The 23,162-nt window shown below is 41.2% G+C and overlaps 1 protein-coding gene across 1 annotated transcript; it reads right to left on the reverse strand.

Moving 5' to 3' along the window:
• Positions 1-13,398: 13,398 nt before the first annotated feature.
• Positions 13,399-20,529, reverse strand: LOC120562453 (C-type lectin domain family 4 member A-like). The gene is made up of 4 exons (XM_039806166.1): positions 20,431-20,529; positions 20,245-20,322; positions 16,446-16,535; positions 13,399-13,679 (listed from the first exon to the last, which is right to left on the reverse strand). Exons 1-4 carry the CDS (start codon positions 20,456-20,458, stop codon positions 13,399-13,401), a joined length of 477 nt encoding a protein of 158 aa, XP_039662100.1. The 5' UTR covers positions 20,459-20,529.
• Positions 20,530-23,162: the final 2,633 nt, after the last annotated feature.

Genomic DNA, 23,162 nt, shown 5'->3' on the forward strand with positions numbered 1-23,162 from the left:
CAGGGGGCATCCTTACCAGATGCCCGATTTCAACAAATAGTTACGATTTTGAGGCAGTGGTGGCCTAGAGGTTAAAGAAGCGAGCTTGTGACTGGGAGGTCGTAAGTTCAATCCCCTTCTGACTAAGGCTGTTTTCTATTCTTTCATCACAGACGCTTTAGACAGCAGGTAATTACCCTCAAGCATTGAGAGCTGCACAGACGCCATTGTTAACCCTCGTGTTGTCTTCCCCGTCGACTATGTAACTTTTAATTTTTCTGGGTCAAAATGTAAAATCAATTCAAAAATCAATCGTTTTGTTTTATAGCTTTTCCCATATTTTTGAAGATTATCCTGACGTTTTTGTCACTTTTACCGATGTTTTTGTCACTTTCCTTGGCGTTTTTGAAAAGTTTCCCGACATTTTTGTCACTTTTTTCCAAGTTTTTTTGGTCACTATTTACTGTGCTTTTTTTGACATTTTTTTCCTACGTTTTTCAACGTTCTATTATCAATGTTTTAAAATCTGGTTGAAAGAAACCTTTTTCTGATATAGAACCTTTTTCAAAATCGGTCAAATTAGAAACTCAACAGAGAGCCAAGCAATGAAAAGAGGCGACTCAGAAGTTCAAGTTCAAGGACTCAAAACAGAAAACTTTTAGGAGGAATTGCTGGAGTCCATGCAGTCATATTAAACTGACAGGAAGCTGCTTCATTTCATGAGGGGGGTGGGTGGGTGGGGGGGGGGGGGTTGTTCTCCATCAGACAATTTGGGTGGAACTTTGTCCTCAAGTCAAAAGAATCAGCTTTTTTGCTTTGGAAATTTAGCCTTGGTGCCGTGCAGCTCGGTTTCCTGTGAGCTGATAGGTCCGTGCAGCTCGGCACTCTGGCGACATGTTGGCTGCAGCCTCCAATCAATCGGTCACGCTGCTCAGAGTCGGGGAGCATTCAGACGAAGGCAAGGCAGTCTGAGACAGTTTCTGTCAATGTGTGGACCAGAAACACGGAGAACATGAAGAAGAAATGAGAATGCTTTAACCCTTTCGAATTTGACCCGTTTTAAAAGCTTTTTATATCAGAAATAGGGGTTTCTTTCAACCAAATTGCCCCCAAAATAACCTGGATGCATGCATGAACATTGTATGGAACCCACACAACGTTTTTCACAGGTAAAATGAATCATTATTTCCATTGAATTTGGTTTTTTTTATTCAATTTTATTAGCCTGACAAGCCGGACCCACATCCAGATGTTGGGTCTGGGAACTCACCATTGGCAGGGCTCAATCAGAGGGGGCGGGATAAACTGTTGTCTTTCAAATTCTCTCTGCACGCAATAGGATAGCGCTCCAACCAACCAGAGCAACGCTAGTTGATAGGTTAAACTTTTGCCGTATCCGGTCGGCAAAACTCCGAACACAGCTTCCTTTTTTAAGAATGACTTCAGTGCCGTTCTTTGTTCTTTTCTCAAAGAAAAGCTGAACTCCAAGTCTTCCAGAGTCGCGGCCAAATCCGATTCGAAAGACCGCTGTTCGCCAGCAGCAGCAGCCATCGTCCTTATGTTAAGCCCCGCCCACCGACTCTATACACAATGTGATTGGCCCGGCCAGAGTTTGGTTTTTCCAGCTGGCAAGCCAACGGAGAGTTGCTAGACGGACCCTGGCTGGAAATTACATTTGCATTTTGCTATAGGGTGCGTCTAGATTTCTAGGCTACTATTTTATAGCATTTCAAAAAAATTAAAACAGCATCCTGACTAAACTTTGACATAAACCAGTCTGTGATCCACTTAACATCCTCTGATCTTAACTATTAGTCAAACTAATTCATAATTTCTGCCCCTCCCCTGCAATGACTCTGAGGACCCCCTAGGGGTCCGGGACCCCCTGCTGAAGATCTCTGGTTTATACTAAAGATAGTTAAGTGAACATTTACAGTTCCATAGAACCCAACACCCACACTATTGAGAGTTGACTTACATACCTGCAAGCTAGTCGCTTTTCGGCGAAAATGTCATCCACGTGAATCGTGATCCGAAGAGAATTTATTTTTTTGGGGGGGGGTCCAATATGGTGCTAATATGGCACCGGTGCCTTAACGACCGTTATCTACCGGATCGAATTGCAACGCGGAGTGCCACTCAAATACCTGCGCTTCTCTCTGATGCTCCGTCACCTTTCAAATCACCTTTTTCAGCTCTTGTGAGTTTGCAGGTATGAGTTTACTTTAGTTGACACACAACACACACACACACACACACACACACACACACACACACACACACACACACACACACACACACACACAGGCACACCTCTGTTACACACGCTGATCCTGTGTGTTGTCACCCAGCGCTGGCTTGACTAAATATACCTGTTGTTCCACACACGCCTTGACAACCTGCGATCACACCGGGCTCATTTCATTATGCCGCATGATGGGATTTCACCACATGCAAAACGGGTTTAATTAAGCCGAAACGTATTAGTCAGTGGAGTGTGAGCGAGCGGGTGTGTAGATGTGCAGCGGCGCGGAGGGAGATCAGATCACATGTACAACAGGACGGAAGATAAAGAGGTTTAATAGCACGGCGGCGTGTCGTTATAACCGCTAAATAAATGATGCCACGGAGACACGATTACCTCCGAGCTCGTCTAGACGGGAGAGAGGTGAGTTTTTGACAAATAAAATGACAGTTAAAATACATTTTGAGTTTGGGTTTTTTCGAGTTTCCTTCTAACCTTCCTCCTCTTTTTCGGCAGAGGGAAAAGAAGAAAGAGTGAGTGAGCTGTGATGAAAGGGCGGACTGAGTGGTTTTGACAGGACATTGGACACCGTCACACTGCTTCACTGTCGGCCTGAACGCCTCTAATTTGGCCCCAGACATCTGTCCCACACAGAGAGGGAGGGGAGACGAGAGAAGGTTGAGGGTTCAAATCCCATACTGTAGGAAGAGGGAAGTTCACTAGAGACTCTTTAAAAACATAAAAAAGCATCACAAATGTCTAAAGAAAGTGACAAGAATGCTGAATAAACATAAACTCTTGGAATATATTTTTTACATTATTGTGTACTGTAATAAAATGGCAAAAACATTGGAAAAAAGCGCCAAAACCTTAAAAAATCTTCGAAAAAAGCAACAAAAACATGGAATAAGTGACACAAACGTTGAGAAAAGTGACAAAATGTTGTAGAAAGTGAAACAAAATGTTGAAAAATGACCGCAAAATGTAAAAAAAAGTGTTAAAAACAATCTAAAAAAGTGCCACAAATGTCAAAAAAAGACACAACATTTTTAAAAAAGCGTCCGAAATGTAAAAAAAAAACTGACCATGAGGTTGAAACCCAATCAGCCAACATTTGAATATATTTTTTACATTATTGTGTACTTTAATAAAGCGTCAAAAACATGATAAAATCTTCATTAAAAGCGACAAAAACATCAAATAAGTGACAAAAACGTTGAGAAAAGGGACAAAAATGTTTTTTTTGGAGAGGAGAGAAGGTTGAGGGTTCAAATCCCAGACTGTAGGAAGAGGAAAGTTCGCTAGAGACTCTCTAAAAGTTCTAGGGCCGTGCAATTAATCTTTATTATTATTATTAATATCTCGATTTCAATGCCATCGAGAAAAACAATGATTCTGTACATTACATTTTGCAATAGACTCTTATTTTGTCTTCTGAATGCACTTTGGCCCCTCCCAAAGGGTAAACTCACTCAGCCAACAGTTAAATATATATATATATTTATAATTGTGTGCTTTATAGAGCGTCAAAAAGTTTTAGGTGCAGCACCCGAGCCGTTTGTGTTACTGTTTATTTTCTCCCAGAATGCATTGCCATTCACAGTATGATCCTTATAGCACATTCAAACAGTAAGATACTGTCAGATTTTAAATGTAAATTTACATCAAAGATTTACAGTACTGTATAGCCCACAGACTTACCCACCGAGCCTGGCGATAAGAGGTTTCCACACTGTGGTTAAAGTTTAGTTCTAGTGCCAGGTCAGGGCCGCCATCCATCCAGAGTCAGGACAGATGGTTTGAGTTAGGAGGAGGAGGGTGAAGGTGAGCGACAGTTATCCTCCGCCCTCCATCTGTCCAAAATGTCACGCAGCAATCTGAGAACCGACGACTGAGGAACACATGTTCCTACCCGACTGATGTGTGTGTGTGTGTGTGTGTGTGTGTGTGTGTGTGTGTGTGTGTGTGTGTGTGTGTGTGTGTGTGTGTGTGTGTGTGGAAGATGAATAACAGGCCTCCATTATGACATTTTAAATTGAGTGGTATTTCCCTTTAAGTACAAAGCTGAATCTGAGAGCTCACTGGTGACTGACAAGTTTCTGACGGACACAAACTGTGGGATTATTGCCCTCTGTCTGCACTCACACACACACACACACACACACACACACACGCACGCACACACACACACACACACACACACACACACACACACACACACACACACACACACACACACACACACACACACACACACACACACACACACACACACATAATGACCAGCTACAGCAATAATAATGACGCCTGAAGAATGAATGAAAAAAGGGGAAACTGGATGAGTGAAATACTTGACGGCCGTTGGACTCTTCAGTGTTGGAACAGTGCCAGGCGCGCACACACACACACACACACACACACACACACACACACACACACACACACAAAGCGCGTCTTGAAGCTATTTTCCACTCTCTCTATAATAATGGTGTTCAAAGAGCTGTCAATCAGCAGGCGCTCGCACCACTCACCTACAGACACAGAGTGTGAGATGTGAGATTTCCATACAAAAATAACTTTGTTTCAGTATGTTTAGACGGACTGAATGGAAATGCAAAAAATTTAAAAATATTTTTTTCGTGTCACCAAAAAGTTCTTACACAAAATAATTTCCCAAGAGATGCAGAAATGAAGTTTTTGGAACATCGAGGCCAAAACACACAAAAACCTTTCAAAATATATTCACAGTGGCTCCGGTACTGTGTTTAGAAGAAGAAATATTTTGACATACTTGTACTACACTTTAGTATTTCCATTTTATGTCATTTTACAACATGTTTTCCAACATGTATTCCACACTGAAAGTATACAAAGTATCTAAAATGTATGACCTACAACCATTGATTTACTCTTTCATGTATTTGTTTGTGATAAAAAACTGAGACTGGAGTCCGTGTCCCGTTTAACCCTTGTGTTGTCTTCATGTTGACCATGCAACTTTTTCTGGGTCAAAATTTTAGTCACTTTTCGTGGCCTTTTTTGTCGTTTCTTTTCCAAGTTTTGTGTCACTTTTTTACGCTGTTTTTGTAGATTTGTTTTCGCGCTTCATTGATGTTTTCGTCGATGTTTTTCGCTGCTTTTCTGAAGCTTTTCCCAGAATTGTTGACACTTTTTTCAACGTTCTTTTGTCATTTTTTTTTTTTAAATGCTATAAAAATTGAATAATAACTTGTGAAGAGTTGTATAGAAGCATCCACGTTATTTTCTTTTGACAATTTGGTTAAAAGAGACACAAATTTCTGATATCGATATGTGGACAGAAAACGCTCCTGTGGGTCGTATCATAGGTGTAGATTTCGGGGAGGGGAGGGGAGGGGGGATGTAGGTGGTATGTTCCCCCAAATATTTAGAAGAGGTAGATTTGTCCCCCTAAAAAAATATGAAAGACAACCCACTCCCCAAAAGAGGTAAAAATAACCATTTTCTGGTGTGCGTGATATCACGGCCACTAGAGGGCGCCATCACTAGAAACGTTAATCTGAGTCATAATTGCTGCTTGAACAAACGACATATGGGAGCGTTTTTTTCCCGAGGGAGAACAGTCACATATTGTCTTGGACTTATTGTTCTTCCGCCACATATTTATGTAAAAACCAACCGTTCAAAAGATTCAAAACATGCAACGATAGGCCGAAGTTATTGTCTGACTTGCAGTGTTCACTATAGTTAATTTTACACACTGTGAGTTGAACATCAGTCCAAACGCAGAGCGTCTATTTCGGCTGGGAAGCAGGAAGTGTTCGTCTAATAAACAGTGAAGTGTGCAGAAATCCAGCGCTGCAGGCTCTCTCTCTCTCTCTCTCTCACTCTGTCTGTTTCTGTTTTGGGGGTAAAAGTGACAGAGTCAGTAGATTCTATATTAAGATCTTCTCCTCCGACAGCCAGTGCTTCTACCCCGAGTCATCCCTCGCTCCTCTGCAGGCCGTCCTGCTGCTGTCAACACGACAGGCCAGGCTGAGACTTCAGGCTGACGGCTCCTTCTAAAAGTCTGATATCCTCATACATTCATATTAACCCCTTCTTTTTTTTCTTCTTTTTACATTTTACCAACAGATCTTTTGATTATATTGTATGACCCATTTTTAAATGTTCTTAGCTCCTACAGGTCCTAAACTATAAGTTTATCCGTATCCACTTTGAGAAGACGTGTTGTCACCCATCAAGAGAAGAAGTCGCTGACCGAGTTTAGCCGACAAAAGGTGAGCATCATGTGGCGACGACAGTTACGTTAAGACACAAAAACGACTAGTTAAGATTACAAAAAAGATCCGGGTTTGGATTAGGGCTGCACGATATGAGGAAGATATGCGATAACGTTGTTGAATATCGCGATTAACGCCATTATTTTGCAATAAATAAACAGATATTAAAGGTCCCATGACATGGTGCTCTTTGGATACTTATATATAGACCTTAGTGGTCCCCTAATACTGTAGATGAAGTCTCTTTTATATAGACCTTAGTGGTCCCCTAATACTGTATCTGAAGTCTCTTTTATATAGACCTTAGTGGTCCCCTAATACTGTATCTGAAGTCTCTTTTATATAGACCTTAGTGGTCTCCTAATACTGTATCTGAAGTCTCTTTTATATAGACCTTAGTGGTCCCCTAATACTGTATCTGAAGTCTCTTTTATATAGACCTTAGTGGTCTCCTAATACTGTATCTGAAGTCTCTTTTATATAGACCTTAGTGGTCCCCTAATACTGTATCTGAAGTTCTCTTTTATATAGACCTTTAGTGGTCCCCTTAATATTTTATCGAAAACCCCTTTTATATAGACCTTAGTGGTCCCCTAATACTGTATCTGAAGTCTCTTCCCTGAAATTCAGCCTTGGTGCAGAATTACAGCCACTAGAGCCAGTCCCACAATGATCTTTCCTTAGGATGTGCCATTTCTGTGTCTGTAGCTTTTGAGGAGAAGATAGGGGGGGCAAGGTGAAGGGTGGGGGTGTGGCCTTGACCAACTGCCACTTGGCTCATTTGAAAGCCATGATGTCTCTCTCTCTCTCATGGGCGGGCCAAATTCTCTGGGCGGGCAAATCAGAGAAAGGGGAGGTAACCTTGCTCCTTATGACCTCATAAGGAGAAGATTCCAGATTGGCCCATCTGAGCTTTCATTTTCTCAAAGGCAGAGCAGGATACCCAGGGCTCGGTTTACACCTATCACCATTTCTAGCCACTGGGGGACCATAGGCAGGCTGGGGGAGCGCATATTAATGTTAAAAAAAAGTGTTCTCAGTTCTCAATACAACAAACTGCTTGTTGAATTTAAAACAAATGCAAGGGAATTATTTCCAACATTCTTTTATTGAACAAATTGAACATTGAATTGAATATGAAAGGCACCACTAAAAAAGAATGACAGTTACATTTTAAAGTGCACTTTTTACCAGGGATGCACTGATTCTGGATTTGGTGCATCCCTACCTTTTACTGATATTTTCTTTCAACTAACACAAAAACATTTTTTGCGTTCTTTTGCGATATGTCACAGTCTTCCACGATATGGTTAGTGACGATTCGCTTCTACTAAAACACCGGTCCCCTTAAGTAGTACTCCCGGGGACATGAACACTCATTTCCTGGGTGAAAGTCTTGTGTTTTCTCCTTAATTAACCCTCCTGTTGTCCTCAGGTCAAATCTGACCCATATTCAAAACGTTTCTATATTAGAAATTTGGGTTTCTTTCAACCAATTTGTCCAAAAATAACGTGGATGTTTCCATACCACCATTAGTCTTCACAAGAAAAATAAAAGATCAGCTCAGTACTTTCATTGAATTTGGGTGTTTTATTCAATTTTCTAGCATTTGGAGAATTTTTTTTATTATAAAAGAACATTGATAAAAGTGACAAAAATGTCGGAAATAGCTTAAAAAATGTTGGGAAGAAACAACAACAAAAACTTCAACAAAAGCGCAGGAAAAATGTGACAAAAACATCGGTAAGAACCATAGACAGAATGTACCGAATGGAAACACGATATTTTTAGGATTTTTATATCTGACATAATGGACACATCAAACCACAAAGTGCACAAATCATTAATGACAAACAAGTTCACTTAAACAAGCTTATTTTTAATGGATCTGCAAAACTGTAGGGAGGGGTATGACTCAAGGAATAGATGTGAAGTAGGATAATGTGCAGTAGTTTTATTTTATTTATTCATGACATTTTGAAATATACTCCTTTTACTGTATTCTATTTTATTGACGTGTTAGATAAACAGTGCTGTAGATGTCTGGTTCAATGTTTGTGTTGTGGATTATGTGGTCAATATGCCTGTACTGTACAACAAATTGCCTCTCGGGGACATTAAAGTTTTCTAAGTCTAGTCTAAGTCTAAGACTGTCTATTAATGGACAACACATCCGGTTCGGTGAAGTGCTGCAAATGCGTTCGTGCCTTAAACCTGCTTTCTATCTGAATTCCTGCAGGGGGAGACTCCTTAAACCTGCATTATATCTGAATTCCAGCAGGGGGAGACACCTTAAACCTGCATTATATCTGAATTCCTGCAGGGGGAGACTCCTTAAACCTGCATTATATCTGAATTCCAGCAGGGGGAGACTCCTTAAACCTGCATTATATCTGACTTCCAGCAGGGGGAGACTCCTTAAACCTGCATTATATCTGAATTCCTGCAGGGGGAGACTCCTTAAACCTGCATTATATCTGACTTCCAGCAAGGGGAGACTCCTTAAATCTGCATTATATCTGACTTCCAGCAGGGGGAGACTCCTTAAACCTGCATTATATCTGACTTCCAGCAGGGGGAGACTCCTTAAACCTGCATTATATCTGACTTCCAGCAGGGGGAGACTCCTGAAATCTGCATTATATCTGACTTCCAGCAGGGGGAGACTCCTTAAACCTGCATTATATCTGACTTCCAGCAGGGGGATACTCCTTAAACCTGCATTATATCTGACTTCCAGCAGGATGAGACTCCTTAAACCTGCATTATATCTGACTTCCAGCAGGGGGAGACTCCTTAAACCTGCATTATATCTGACTTCCAGCAGGGGGAAACTCCTTAAACCTGCATTATATCTGACTTCCAGCAGGGGGAGACTCCTTAAACCTGCATTATATCTGACTTCCAGCAGGGGGAGACTCCTTAAACCTGCATTATATCTGACTTATAGCAGGGGGTGACACGTGCGGTTGCAAAAGGAGGTCGGTTTCTGTAGAAGTCTATGAGAAAGTGACCCACTTCTCACTTGATTTATTACCTCAGTAAACATTTTCATAATGAGTTTATGGTCTCAATCGCTAGTTTTAAGTCTTCTGCAACACAGAAGGATGTTCATTTTTAAATTATGGTCTCGTTGATTTTAAAATTGGCGATAAAGCAGGGGGTGTTTTAGGGCGTGGCTATGATGTGATTGCCAGTGAAAGTGTGTAACGTAACGGAGAGTGTAAGGGCTCCCACACTCCTCCCTCTAAAATCTAAAATCATCACATTCCCAACCAGGATGGCTGCGCCCGTAACGGCAAACTCGACGACTCATAGCAGATCTCCACAAACCAATGGGTGACGTCACAAATGCTCTGTCCATTGCAGTCTATGGTAAGAACTTACAAAACAAATTATAAAAAACTTTGGGGAACAGCAACAGAAGTGTCGAAAAAAGACGACCACAACGTTGAAAAGTAAAAAGTTGGTCGACGTGAAGACCACACAAGGGTTAACTTCTTCCGGGACCTGAACTCCGCTCCCCGGCTCAAAGGCGCTGTGTTTTAGCAGCCTCCTCCCTACGCGTCTCTCTCACCATCCGTCTCGATTCCTCACATCAGCTCTTCTATTTGTCAGATTTCTCTCAATAACCAGCTTTCTACCCACAGATGCAGTTTTCAGCAGAGTGTGGAGCTGCAGGGCTCGCAGGACGCTTAACGACCGTGGCCTCTCTCCGCTGTGACTGACGGCCTGACGGCTCTTGATGAATGACGTTCCCCATCTCGACAGACTGAAACCAATGCCAAGGGTGGGGGGTGTGGGTGGGGGGTGGAAGGTATGATTCAGCTGCTAAACATCAGTCCTCCGAGTCCCCCGCCCGCCGCTGTAATGAGCCCGCCACTCGGTTCAGCGCAGGGCCACGGGGGCCGAGGCCGAGTGATGAGGGCCAAGCGTGACAACGTGATGGAGCGCGGGCGAGCGGCAGAGCTGGTGAGGAAATGAGGGAAAGGGGCATGTCACTGCTGTCAGGAGAAAAAGCTCACTCCTCCAGGTTTTTCTTTCCATCCTTTGTCTGCCGAAACCCAGCGCAGCTCCATCTGTCTTCTCCTGCTTTATATTCACCCAGCTGCACACTGAGCTGCTGCACAGAGACGACCATGGTCTGATGTACAGGACTGGATCACAACTTCCTAATTTGGAGATTAGGTTTAGTTACTTTCTTTCAGGAGTGATGAGGAGTGATATACCACTCTAACGTCTAGGTTTGGGCATCGTTTTGATTTTAACAAATGTGATTCCAATTCCGATTCTTCCTTTCGATTTCGGTTCTTATCGAGTCTCTACTGCGATTTGGGTCACATGCTTATTTCACAGATAAAAGGAACTTTTATTTTAATTCAATGGTGGTTTTGCAGGTTTACCAGGCTTTTTTACATGCCGCTTCCTGTGCTACAAAAGTGGAAGTTAAGGACAGACTGTGAGACAGTCAGGAAGAAAGCCATGTGTTTTCGGAATGCCGTAACGAATCCTCTTTTCCCCATCAAGTTGCGTTAATGTCTTGTCCGCGTCTTAAATGTCTATAAATGAACTGAAACCAGGCAAACCAGACATAGCAGCAATATCAAGTTTCCCAGAGTTGTGGTTAGGCCGTGACCACAGCTTTAAATTAACTTTTTTGATCACCAGCCAACACGGCTAGCAGATTGGTAAAGTTACCAGCCAATCAGACTTTCCACTAGCCAAATATTTGTTTGTTTTTTCATAACTAACTTTTCTTTACCGTTCTTCTTCTCTGTTTCAGGGTAGCTAGTAATCGATACCGCACGCTAGGCACGTAGCCAGTGGTTGTACAACACGTCACAACAATGTGTTCAAGGGAAATGTAGGATTAGAACTACAAGCAGTGTTGCTATTTAAGATTATGTTTCCAAGCCAAACTGCCCAAATTTCTTGAGGGATAATAGACCAATCTGGCAATCTGTCACATTGTTTCTGCAGCCTGGCGATTCAAAAGAGATGCAGTGTTATTCGCTTCTGTCAGTGTGGTATTAGTACTTTTACGGAAGTAAAGGGTCTGAATACTTCTTCCACCACTATCTGTTGTCAGTTTCCTCTTGGTCAAAGCTGCAAAACAGCTTTTACAGCTGGAGGAAATTTCAAAGACACATCAGCAGCCCGTCTCCATCCTCTTCTCCAAACTTCTGTCAGCTTCCTGCCGTCCTCTCCGCTCTGTTTTCTCGTTTGAAACGCAACAGCAACCGCTGGTTTCAGGATTCTGTGATGAAATAAAAAGCTGCTGTGTCATGGTAGCCCTGAGTCAGGAAGTCACCTCGGTCTGACACTCGTCTGCCGAGGCTCCGACGCTGAGTCACGTTGCACCGCTCTGCAGAGTTCAGATGCAGGTTTTTAAGTCAGTGGATTCACAGGTTGAATCCTCGGTAGTGTCTAGTGAAATATAAATGACTTCCATTCGAGTGTTCAGAAGATCTTTTCTGGGTTCAGAGGGAAAAGCTTTACAGAGTGACAGCATGAACAAAGATAATCAGCAGAGAGATAACTTACAGTCCATCCCAAAGGTGTTGGCTTTTAATTCTGAACCCCTCAAAGTCTTGGTCTTGTCTCGGTCTCAACCCCTCCTGATGAGACTTACAGAATTTTACTTAAGTAACATTTCCAATGCAGGACTTTAACTTGTAACAGAGTATTTTTAAAGTGTGGTATTAGTATTTCTACTGAAGTAAAGGATCTCAATACTTCTTCCACCACTGGATATGTTGAATTCCCAGCTATATCCAGTGGTTCTTCTCTTCATCCTGAACAAATGTTTAAAGTCCTGCTGCAGTCCTGGATGAGAGCGTCTGGTCTCATTGTGACAATCTTAGTGAACTGGTTTCTCACACATCCTGATCACTGATGTTGTAACTTCCTGAATGATGTTGTCTGTTCTGACATGGAGTCAGCATGATGTACAGAAAAGACGATAAAAACAATGTGTCGCAGGGTTTTTATTTAATGTAATGAAACAGGACTTTGCTTCTAGATAGATTAAACACTCTACATATTAATATGATTTACATTAAATGCTGAAGAAAAACAAGTGATGCTGTGCCTCCATTTTGGCTCATAAGTAGCAACAATATAACCTGTCACACAGGAAACAGGAAGCTGAGCAGTCTGTCTGTCCCTCTCATCAATCTGCTGATATACAGTACAAATTATAAAAATCACATCTCTAACAAAGGAGAACAAAAGCACATTCAGAGTTATTACTAGTTAACAGTTTAGTAGCATACCTATATAATCCAATATCTAATTCACCTATACATTACATTTTCAAAACACACACACAAAAAATGCCTATATATTTTTGATAAACAAAACATTTAAATTTAAATTGTGACGTAGAAATCTTCCTAGTTTGATAAACTTTATGAAGCCAGTTGATATTATCATATAGAGTATCCAGTAAACTTCTGAAGTCTGACTGCAGTGTTTAAACAGATAAAACCTTCTTTTCGCAGATCCATCCGTTTCTCTCAGCACAGCTCTCTGATCTCCATTTGAACCTACCGACAGAAGCTACACACTGACCGTCAGCAGCAGATGGTGGTTCTTGTATCCAGCCGCTGACACTGAGGGAAGAACATGATGTTTAGATCAAGGCTGATAGATTTTATGATTCAAAGTGTTTAGGAATGTGACTCTTACCTTTCAGTCAGATCACTTCCATCGATCCACTTCCATTTCCCTCCTTCAGCTCTCAGACCAATCCAGGATCCAACGTACCAGCTATAATAACTGAGTGCATCCTGACAACAGGTAAACATTTATCAGATATTTAAACTCTATACTTTAATAAACACACTGATCTACATACTCACAGTGTGATCTACAGACCTAGAGAAAATACATTTTATTTCATAATTGTGTCATATAAACTCCCACAGCTTCCTCATTACCCATTCATCTTCATCATCTACAACAACCAAATCTGAACTCTGTTCTCTGCAGTCTTCTCGAGCTTCTTCCCAGGTTTTCTGATCAGGAGGATCAGCATCATAAAACAGATAGCAGCTGGACTCAAAGACTCTCCAGCCCTTCTGACAAGCTTGACTGATGTTGGGTTTGGTCCAGTTTGTTTCCATGTTTTGTATTTGTCCTGTTAAGTTCTTCCTCTCCATCTCCAGCTCCTGTTTTACTGCAGTCAGGTCTGTAAACATCATAGTGATAATGTAAACACAACTAGTGTTTCACACCTTATTATAAAATACATTACAGGATGGATTCACATGTTTCAAATCTATTGTAAAACAATAGGTGTCCAAATGCAGCCTGTTCTCATGAACCATTTGTTCAAAAAGCTACAAAAAGTTAAGTATTTCATTCCATAGTTTCTTTTATACACTCACCTAAAGGATTATTAGGAACACCTCTTAAATTTCTTGTTAATGCAATTATCTAATCAACCAATCACATGGCAGCTGCTTCAATGCATTTAGGGGTGTGGTCCAGGTTTAGACAGCGCTGTATATTAGAGAGTTTGGCCAACTAGGGAATTAAATGTTCTGAGCTATCCTGTTATGCGATTGGTTCCGAGGTGGTCACGTGTTTCGTGGACTCCATGTTGGATACCAACGTTCATCTGATTCCCATTGACATAGTGCAGGGAATAGTGGAAAAATGTAATCAATTATTTAAAAAATGGCATAAATCATGGAAAAAATGCACGTTTGGCTGCACTGAAAGACAGGGAAACGGCAAAATATTTCACAAGGTCACCTCGTGAACTAAAAAGGCGAAAGTATGGGAGCTGAAGGTGAAAAGAGCAAACTGGAGGCTAGCTAAGTGACTACTCATTATTGTGTGAGGTAAATGTCAATTTCTCTCTTCGATATGATAACATATTACATAGGACAAATATAGTAATTCCATCGTTAATGTGAACCATGCTATCAAAAAAGTTCTAACACTGCTTTAGAAATGAATGAAGTTTGAAGTTAGCCTTATGCTAGCGTTAGCATACCTAAATGCTTTTGATCTTGCCACAGTCATATGGCTTTTGGTCTCGACCGAGTCCAGGTGTCTTTATTATGTTCATAATAATATTGGAGGGAAAGTGAAACACAGCTTGGACGGGGATGTTGTTTGGCTTTTCACAAGTTTAGACAGCTAGCTAACGCTACGCCGACATTTGCTAATGTTAGCGCAACAGCGTTAGCCTAGAATAAATATTACGACTGCCTTCGGAGTTTCCTATATCTGTCCATGTTGTCAACATAAGACCTGTGGCGTTAATGCTCCTTTTGTACCATAATTTTATTGAATTAAATATTGAGCTTCACTCCTCTGAGATGGGTGGGTTTTTGTTACGTTACACACAAAGCTAGCTATAGTTAGCCTGTATGCTAATGGACATTAGAAAGGTAAACACTGCTCAGAGACTTATTAGGCGACGTGGTCACTCACTACAATGGGCATTTTTTAAGAGGCCCATTTACGATATAGAAGGTATACTGTACACTGGAATATTTCCGTAAGGGCCTTTTACATATTGACAAACGTTGATAATAACATGTATCAAGATAGCATATTTGCATATTCGCCCCATAGGGTTACACTGTAGAGTCATCTGACGTTGGTAACCAGTTTGGCCACACTCTCTATATAAAGGGCGCTAGGTCTAGACAATCTCCTGAACTCCAAACTGAATGTCAGAATGGGAAAGAAAGGTGATCTAAGCAACTTTGAGCGTGGCATGGTTGTTGGTGCCAGACGGGCTGGTCTGAGTATTTCACAATCTGCTCAGTTACTGGTATTTTCACACACAACCATTTCTAGGGTTTACAAAGAATGGTCTGAAAAAGGAAAAACATCCAGTATGCTGCAGTCCTGGGGGACGAAAATGCCTTGTTGATGCTAGAGGTCAGAGGAGAATGGGCCGAATGATCCAGCTGATAGAAGATCAACTTTGACTCAAATAACCACTCGTTACAACCGAGGTATGCAGCAAAGCATTTGTGAAGCCGCAACATGCACAACCTTGAGGCAGATGGTTTACACCAGCAGAAGACCCCACCGGGTACCACTCATCTCCACTAAAAATAGGAAAATGAGGCTACAATTTGCACAAGCTCACCAAAAGTGGACAGTTGAAGACTGGAAAAATGTTGCCTGGTCTGATGAGTCTCGATTTCTGTTGAAACATTCAGATGGTAGAGTCAGAATTTGTCGTAAACAGAATGAGAGCGTGGATCCGTCATGCCTTGTTACCACTGGGCAGGCTGGTGGTGGTGGGGGTCTAATGTTGTGGGGGATCCCTTTCGCCTTCAGAACTGCCTTAATTCTTTGTGTCATTGATTCAACAAGGTGCTGGAAGCATTCTTTAGAAATGTTGGCCCATATTGATAGGATAGGGTCAAACACGGTATTAGTATGGTGTTCCTAATAATCCTTTAGGTGAGTGTAGATCATATGGACCTGTTTATGATAATGCGTGTCCATATGGCTGTTAAATCTGGGTTTTCTTGCTCTGATCATTCCTCCTGTTCATACTGGAGAATAACAGATATTTTACTAATCCACTTGTAATTTAAAAGATTGGGACAAAGTCCACAGTCCTACTTCAGTAGTCTAAGTTTGTCAAAATATGTTTTTATCTTTAAATATCTTTGTGTTGTTATCACTCTGCTTCAGAAATCCTGTCTGGGAAAACTCAAATAGTGAACTTGGTACTATAAAGGTTGTAACTTTAGATGATACACACTTGATTTCTGTAACTCAGACTGCTGAAGCCTCATATTAGCTTCAGATCAACTTTGGAATACATCTTTGAGCAGAGCCAGTATGAAGAGGAGGAAGGATTACACCGAGCAAAAACTGTTTCTATGTACATATGGGCATCTGCCAGACTTGATAAAATGTGAACCTGTCCTTTAAACAAAGGCTAACAACAACAAGTTAAGACAGTGGTACTCACAGTAGATACGGAGGCCCATGATGACCAACAGTATCAGCCAACACACTGCTATTGCTAGAAAAGTCTGAGTGAAGAAACGAAACCTCTGGTCTGAGAGAGAAATAATAATTCAGTTTAATAAATTATGCAGCTTTATCAGTCAGAAAATAGATGATTATACTCTATTGATCCCAAATTGGGAAATTTCAGTGCTACAGCAGCAAAATAAGACGCACATACAGAATATAAAAGAAATAATAAATAGGATAGAATACAACAACAACTATTCAAAAAAGAAAGAATGTACAAACGTACAGTTTATACAAGGGGTGAATAATTAATGTACAACCTACTTAAATAGTATTTATAAAGATGTAATTAAAACCTATGTTTGTGCAAGTTACACTCAGTGATGAAGTGTTAACAAGTTGTATTGCCTGTGGTACGAATGATTTCTTGTAGTGGTCAGAAAGATGCTTTGAATTAAAGGGATACTTCACCGATTTAGCATTCAGCTTTGTATCAGTAGAAACCCGATAGTATTTCTGAATGACCGTGCTTCCCTCCCTCATGTCCCCCTGAGACGAGAAATCTCTGCATTTGGGGCCTGGAAAAAAATCTTCCGATGACGTAAAATGACGATTTTTGCGTCATCGGAAGATTTTTGGGCCAGAGGCAAGGACTACAGCCATTGACATATATATAATGGACCAATAGATCCCGTTGCTCTGGACGGAGACGAGTGAAGGCTATTAGAAGCACTTTTCCGGTGATACCTTGCTTTACTGCGCAGCCTCCAACTGACGGAGACAACGTAAATGTGACGTGAGCAACGTGTCTGAAAGTTGTAAGTCTTCTGGTACCTGTGCCAAGAGAAATCTCAATCATTTCCAATCTTACAGAGACGGAGAGTGTAGGTATATGTAAGGAGATAACATAAGCACAGGCTAATTATTGCTAACTAACATGCTATTTAACATTAGCAATTAAACATAAACAGCTAATGTAAGTCGAAACTGCCTGCAAGCTTCTCCTGTACTATAAGGTAATTCCTCTACTGTGCGACAGTAAGTCGCGTGGTTATGACACAATCGTTAGCCTATTGTTATAAAAGCGTCTGCTACGGAGCCATAACGTGAGGTACAAGGTAATGGAGCCTTTTATACATAGTCGTGTTTCTTTAGAACTAAACAATGGACAAATAGAGTCTTTAAACGCTTCAGATGTAAAGTTATTCGCAGTCAAGTGACGTAAAAAAAAAATGGTGGTCAGTGGAATGCTAACAGGAGGTGATACCTTTGTAGCAACAAAATGGCGCCATTGGAGGTTCGAGTTCTGAAGCGAAGCTTACCCCCTTGACTACAGCCAGTAGTAGGATCTACTTCCGCATGTTTTCAACACGCCCACAGGGGGTTGGACTGCCGAGTCTGGCCGAGGTATTCCGAATGAAAACGACTGTCAGCCATCTTGAAGCTTCGCTAAACAGGCTCTCGGTTTTCAGCAGAAAACATTTACAACAATTATCTGCATTCAAACTACCGGATGAGTGTACCACCGGGATCCATCGGTACAGATCGGAGAATATGCAGGAAACGTTATTACAGACGGAATACTCTGCACACTACGTGTGAATGGAGACCAGCGGTGTCGCTCAATGCCGCTAGCCGGCTAGGGGACATCGTCATCGGCTAGGTGGAAAGCTAATGCTAGCTGTCCACCTGTCCCATCCATCCTGCTTGCAAGTGTCTGCTCATTAAACAACAAGCTGGATTACATCCTCCTTCAACGAAACTCCCAACATGAGTTCAGAGACTGCTGTGTTTTTGTTTTTGTGGAAACTTGCCTGAACAACAGTGTACCGGCACCGGGACTATCCATCTACCAGGCTGCTCTCGCCGGCCCGTGGAGGGGGGCTGTGTTAAACGGACTGGTGTAGAAATAAAATCCAACTAGCTACTGCTAACTGCTGGTGGAGCTTGTGACTGTTAAATGCCGACCATTCGACATTCCACGCTAATTCACGGCTGTGTTTATAATCTGTGTTTAGCTACACCAATGCTAGTATGCATTAGCTGAACTTTTACGGATCCCGCTTGCAAGTGTCCGCTCTTGACAACAAAAAAAACTGGACTACATCCAACTTCAACAAAACGCCCAACGTGAGTTCAGAGACTGCTGTGTTTTTGTTGTTGTGGAAACATGCCTGAATAGTTTACCGGACTGTCCAGCTACCAGGCCTGCTAGCCCTCTGAGCTAGAGATGCTCTGTCGCCAGGTAAAAGAGGTGGGCTGTGTTAACACAGAGTGGTGCAGAAATGTGGTGATTTGTATCCATTTAACTGCTAGCTGCTGGTGGAGTTTGTGACTGTTAAATGCCGACCATTCTACATTGCACGCTAATTCACGGCTGTGTTTATGCTCGGTGTTTACAACCCACCAAGCGCTAATACTAGTATGTGTTAGCTGAACTTTACGGAGCCTACAAAGTTTGTGTACTAAATGTAGCCTGTCGTTTTTATATAATGTCGTTTTTATATATGTTAAATGTGTAACACCACTTGAGTCACGATGAAACGTTGTTTCGTGTATATGGTTGAAATGACAATAAAACACGCTTGAGTTGAGTTGAATGCCTCTGTCTGTCTGTCAAGCAGTAGGCGTGGCTTGGGAGTGGACTCAAAGCAACGAAGCAGGTGCATTCTGGGATTTGGTGTTTTTCATCCATATAACACCAAAACACATTTTCTGGCTTTTCTCGGCCTAAAAGGCACCAATTTCATTTTTTTTCACATTTCTACTACATAAGTGACCCAATTTAAAGATATATTCAGCTTTCCAGCGGTGAAATATTCTTTTAAGCAACATTACATTCCAGGGTTTGATTTGATGAAACAATGTTTGACAAAACTTCTCAAAGTGATATTACAAAATTTAATTTCAGACATATATTAACTATTTTAATCATATATAACCTAAGACTTCCTAACTGTTCATACAACACATCGTATGTTAAAGTTTGTTTTCAAAAGAGATTTGAGGAATTTTAAGAAGTGAACATCAACGTTTCAGCTTTAGCGCCAAATTATCTCTTTACACATTTCTCTGTAAAAAATGTGGGCATGGATGCCTGGGTAGCTCAAATGTTAGAGTGCGCACCCATGTACACAGGCTCAGTCGTTGACTCAGCGGCCGCAGGTTTGATTAAAAAAATAACACTTTTAACAAACTGCTCACTTTCACCAACGTATTCTCAGGAACGGGTCCATGTGGTAGTGTACGAAATTAGGCAACCGCCCACTACAGAGCTCCGTGAACTGTCCCTAGTATCAGCGGCAGTTTGGAGTTGATGACCGATGGGGTTTTCCTGAGTAAAAACCTTTTGTTTTTTCCGGGAAGCGAACTCCGCTCCCTGGCTTGAAAGCCCTGTGTTTTATGACCCAAACATTCAGCTCCACACATATATATATATATATATATATATATATGAATTACAGTGCATCATTTTTCGCAGCTATATGTACGAATGGATCATGAGAACAGCCTGTCCTCACAAACTCAAACTGGTCGTCAGAAAGAGAGAAGTACGTGGTGTGTTCAAACGGCTCTGGGTGTGCTGTCATGCTGATTTGAGCACGATCTTAATGTCTATTTGACCAATTAGATTGCCCGGTCAGATGTACTTGTTGTATGATGTATATTTAGTAAGTGCTACAGAAAAAATACAAAACCTTTTTCAATATTCATCATTATCACATTTTGTTTGCATTATGATTGATAAATAAATCTCATGTTTAACAATATTAAATATGTGTGAAATGTACCTGGATGAGCTGCCACTTTATCCACAGTGCATGCTGGTACATTAACATAGTTAGCTGCTGCTTCTTCCTTGATTTCCTCTGAAAGATAAACATCAAACACAAATGTAGACAACATCCTGGCACATTAAAATATAGGACATTATATCTTACACACAGACACATAAACATTAGAGTATTTTTAATTACCCATTTCCTCCTGTGGATTTCTGTTCATCCTGAACAAATGTTTAAAGTCCTGCTGCAGTCCTGTATGAGAGCTGTTAGGAGGGCGTCTGCTCCGCTGTGATGGTCTTTACTAGACTTCTGCTTTGAGGATGTGATGTTGTGGCGTTTTCTTTTAATTCAGCAGCTAATAATAACGTGTTGTTGTGAAGGGGAAGTAGGCTATAGTACATTGCTGTCCGAAGTGTCTTAAAAGATGAGATCACAGGTGGAACAAAGGCAGTGTCATATTGTCATAGTGTCCACAGACCACAAGGCCAACAAAGTCAGAAATGTACAAACTCCGGTTGCCTAAATAATTACACTAATTACAAAAATGTTTGATTTTAACACGGCTGTAATCTTTGCTTTTGCTGCCAAAAAGCATCATGCATTATGAAAAATAATGTGTACCAACTTAAATTTCACAAAGAATATGTTTAGTTGTTAGTTCTGCTTTTAAAGTGTGACGGAGTTGTTGGGTGGTTAGCAGCTAATGTCTTAAGTCTTCTGCAGATACACACAGTGTGGTTTAACATCTTTAATGGGGTTAAACCACACTGTGTTTCTGCAGCATTTGCCCATCCGGCTGCCATCAAAAAAGAGTTCAGATGCAGGTTTTTAAGTCAGTGGATTCACAGGTTAAATCCTCAGTAGAGATTGTCTAGTGAAATATAAATGACTTCCATTCGAGTGTTCAGAGGATCTTTTCTGGGTTCAGAGGGAAAAGCTTTACAGAGTGACAGCATGAGCAAAGATAATCAGCAGAGAGATAACTTCCAGTCCATCCCAAAGGTGTTGGTTTTTAATTCTTTGTCTCAGTTGTGAACCCCTCAAAGTCTTCTTTCGGTTTAAACCCCTCCTGATGAGACTTACAGACTTTTACTGAAGTAACATTTCCAATGCAGGACTTTAACTTGTAACGGAGTATTTTTACAGTGTGGTATTAGTATTTCTACTGAAGTAAAGGATCTAAATACTTCTTCCTCCACTGGATATGTTGAATTACCAGCTATATCCAGTGGTTATTCTCTTCATCCTGAACAAATGTTTAAAGTCCTGCTCAGGGCCTGAAGTTAACTTTTTTGACCACCAGCCAGTTTTATTTTGCCTCATAAAGGTGAAAAACAGGACTTGCTGTGTCTCTATGATCCTATCCTGTCCTATTCATGGTAGCCTACTCATGGACATTGCGCCGTCATCACGTGCTGTAGTAGGGGGGCCAGCCTTGATAATACTGCATAGGGGTCTGGTGTTGGCTCGTTACGCCACTGCATATAAGAGATGAGATGACTGACAAAATCAGGAGTAGCCACAACAACAACAAAACACTGGTGAATGTGGATCATAACACATGAGTTGTTGCAAAAGAGTTGCAACTTTTTTTGTGTAGTTCTTAAAAATAAAAAAATAAATAAAAAGGAAACTTGTTTTGGGGAGAATAATAATTAGTACTATTAATTAATTTCTCTGGGCTGAGATTTCCTAGGAACCTTACCAAAAAGGCTCAGGATGATGATGTTGGTATAATATTAAAACGGCTGGTGGATTTAAGACACAAAATAATAATTTATTGAATGAATCAAATATGAACATATATGTCAGTGGCTTGTTGAGCTTTACATTGTTAGTTAATTTCCTATCCTGGGCTGGGACACACATTCATACGGTTTAATTAAGTACTTATTGGACTTTAACTTATCATTGCACTTACAATAATGAGTGTAGCTGTCCTCAATTTAGGTCATCCTGTAGGTCTCATTTGCATTTTTTTCCTGCATCCACCGTGTGTGATTGTGTGTGTTTGTGTGTCAGTCACGGGGGTAGCGGAGCAACAGCCCCGCCCGCTGCAGACAGCTGACAAGATTGAAACAGCAGCAACTTTAGAGTGAAAAATCATTACAGCGTACATTGATGTTACGATGTATACATGTTGGCAGAATGGTCTGAAAAGTCTTTCGCTGTACGTTTTGTTGGTAATGTGAGATGTTGGAGTCACACACACGTGTCGTCATAACAGAAACAAGGAAATGAATTTGGCCTGTTCTCACTCCCGCTTGGTCAGTGGCTGCACGTGGGACTGATGGGATTGTGTTAGTAATGAAAACGTGATAGGGAGCCCCGGCTGTCAATCAATGTCTTCCAGTGATGCGGGCCCCTGATTGGACCAGGCCCGCAAGCAACCGCATACCCTTCTTACCGATAGTTACGTATCAATTGAGTGATTCAGTGATAGTGATAGTGATCCCGCCAATTGCGAAATTCACCCGCATTTGGCGGTTGGTCAGGTGTTAATTTCATGCCCTGGCCGTGACACTACACTGGTTACAGAAAAGTAGGCCGTTTTGCCGTTGTTACATGTTGGAACTATTTCTTTAGGAACAACAGTATATCCATCCGCCCAGTACTCTGGCTGTAGGTTGTCAAAGACAGTCAGTGCGTACAGGTTTTGGTCTCTGTAGAGGCCCAATGGCACCAAACCTGGCAACCTCACTGTAACAATTCTTCAGAAAACTATACAAATACAAAACTCCCCATGTACGGATTATACAGACCAGATATGTCTTGAGTTAGGCAGTGTTGCTGAGTGTATTTTTAGTTAGGATAGCTAAGAGCTAAGCCTCTAGAAGTTGGTTTTAAAATAATCTCAGACAGTATTGTTCTCCATTTAAAACGTTCCAACATCTAAGTTCCAGAGTCAGTGTTATTTTTAACGT

This window comes from Perca fluviatilis, chromosome 7, assembly GCF_010015445.1.
Source record: "Perca fluviatilis chromosome 7, GENO_Pfluv_1.0, whole genome shotgun sequence".
NCBI classification, from domain to species: Eukaryota; Metazoa; Chordata; class Actinopteri; order Perciformes; family Percidae; genus Perca; species Perca fluviatilis.

Excerpts from the sequence above, each read along its gene's own strand:
- LOC120562453 (XM_039806166.1), bottom strand. The coding sequence starts at position 20,458 with ATGAACAGAAATCCACAGGAGGAAATGG. Across the intron at positions 20,323-20,430 it reads AAATCCACAGGAGGAAATGG|AGGAAATCAAGGAAGAAGCA; the intron begins GTAATTAAAAAT and ends TTTATCTTTCAG. Across the intron at positions 16,536-20,244 it reads TAAAGTGGCAGCTCATCCAG|ACCAGAGGTTTCGTTTCTTC; the intron begins GTACATTTCACA and ends TTTCTCTCTCAG.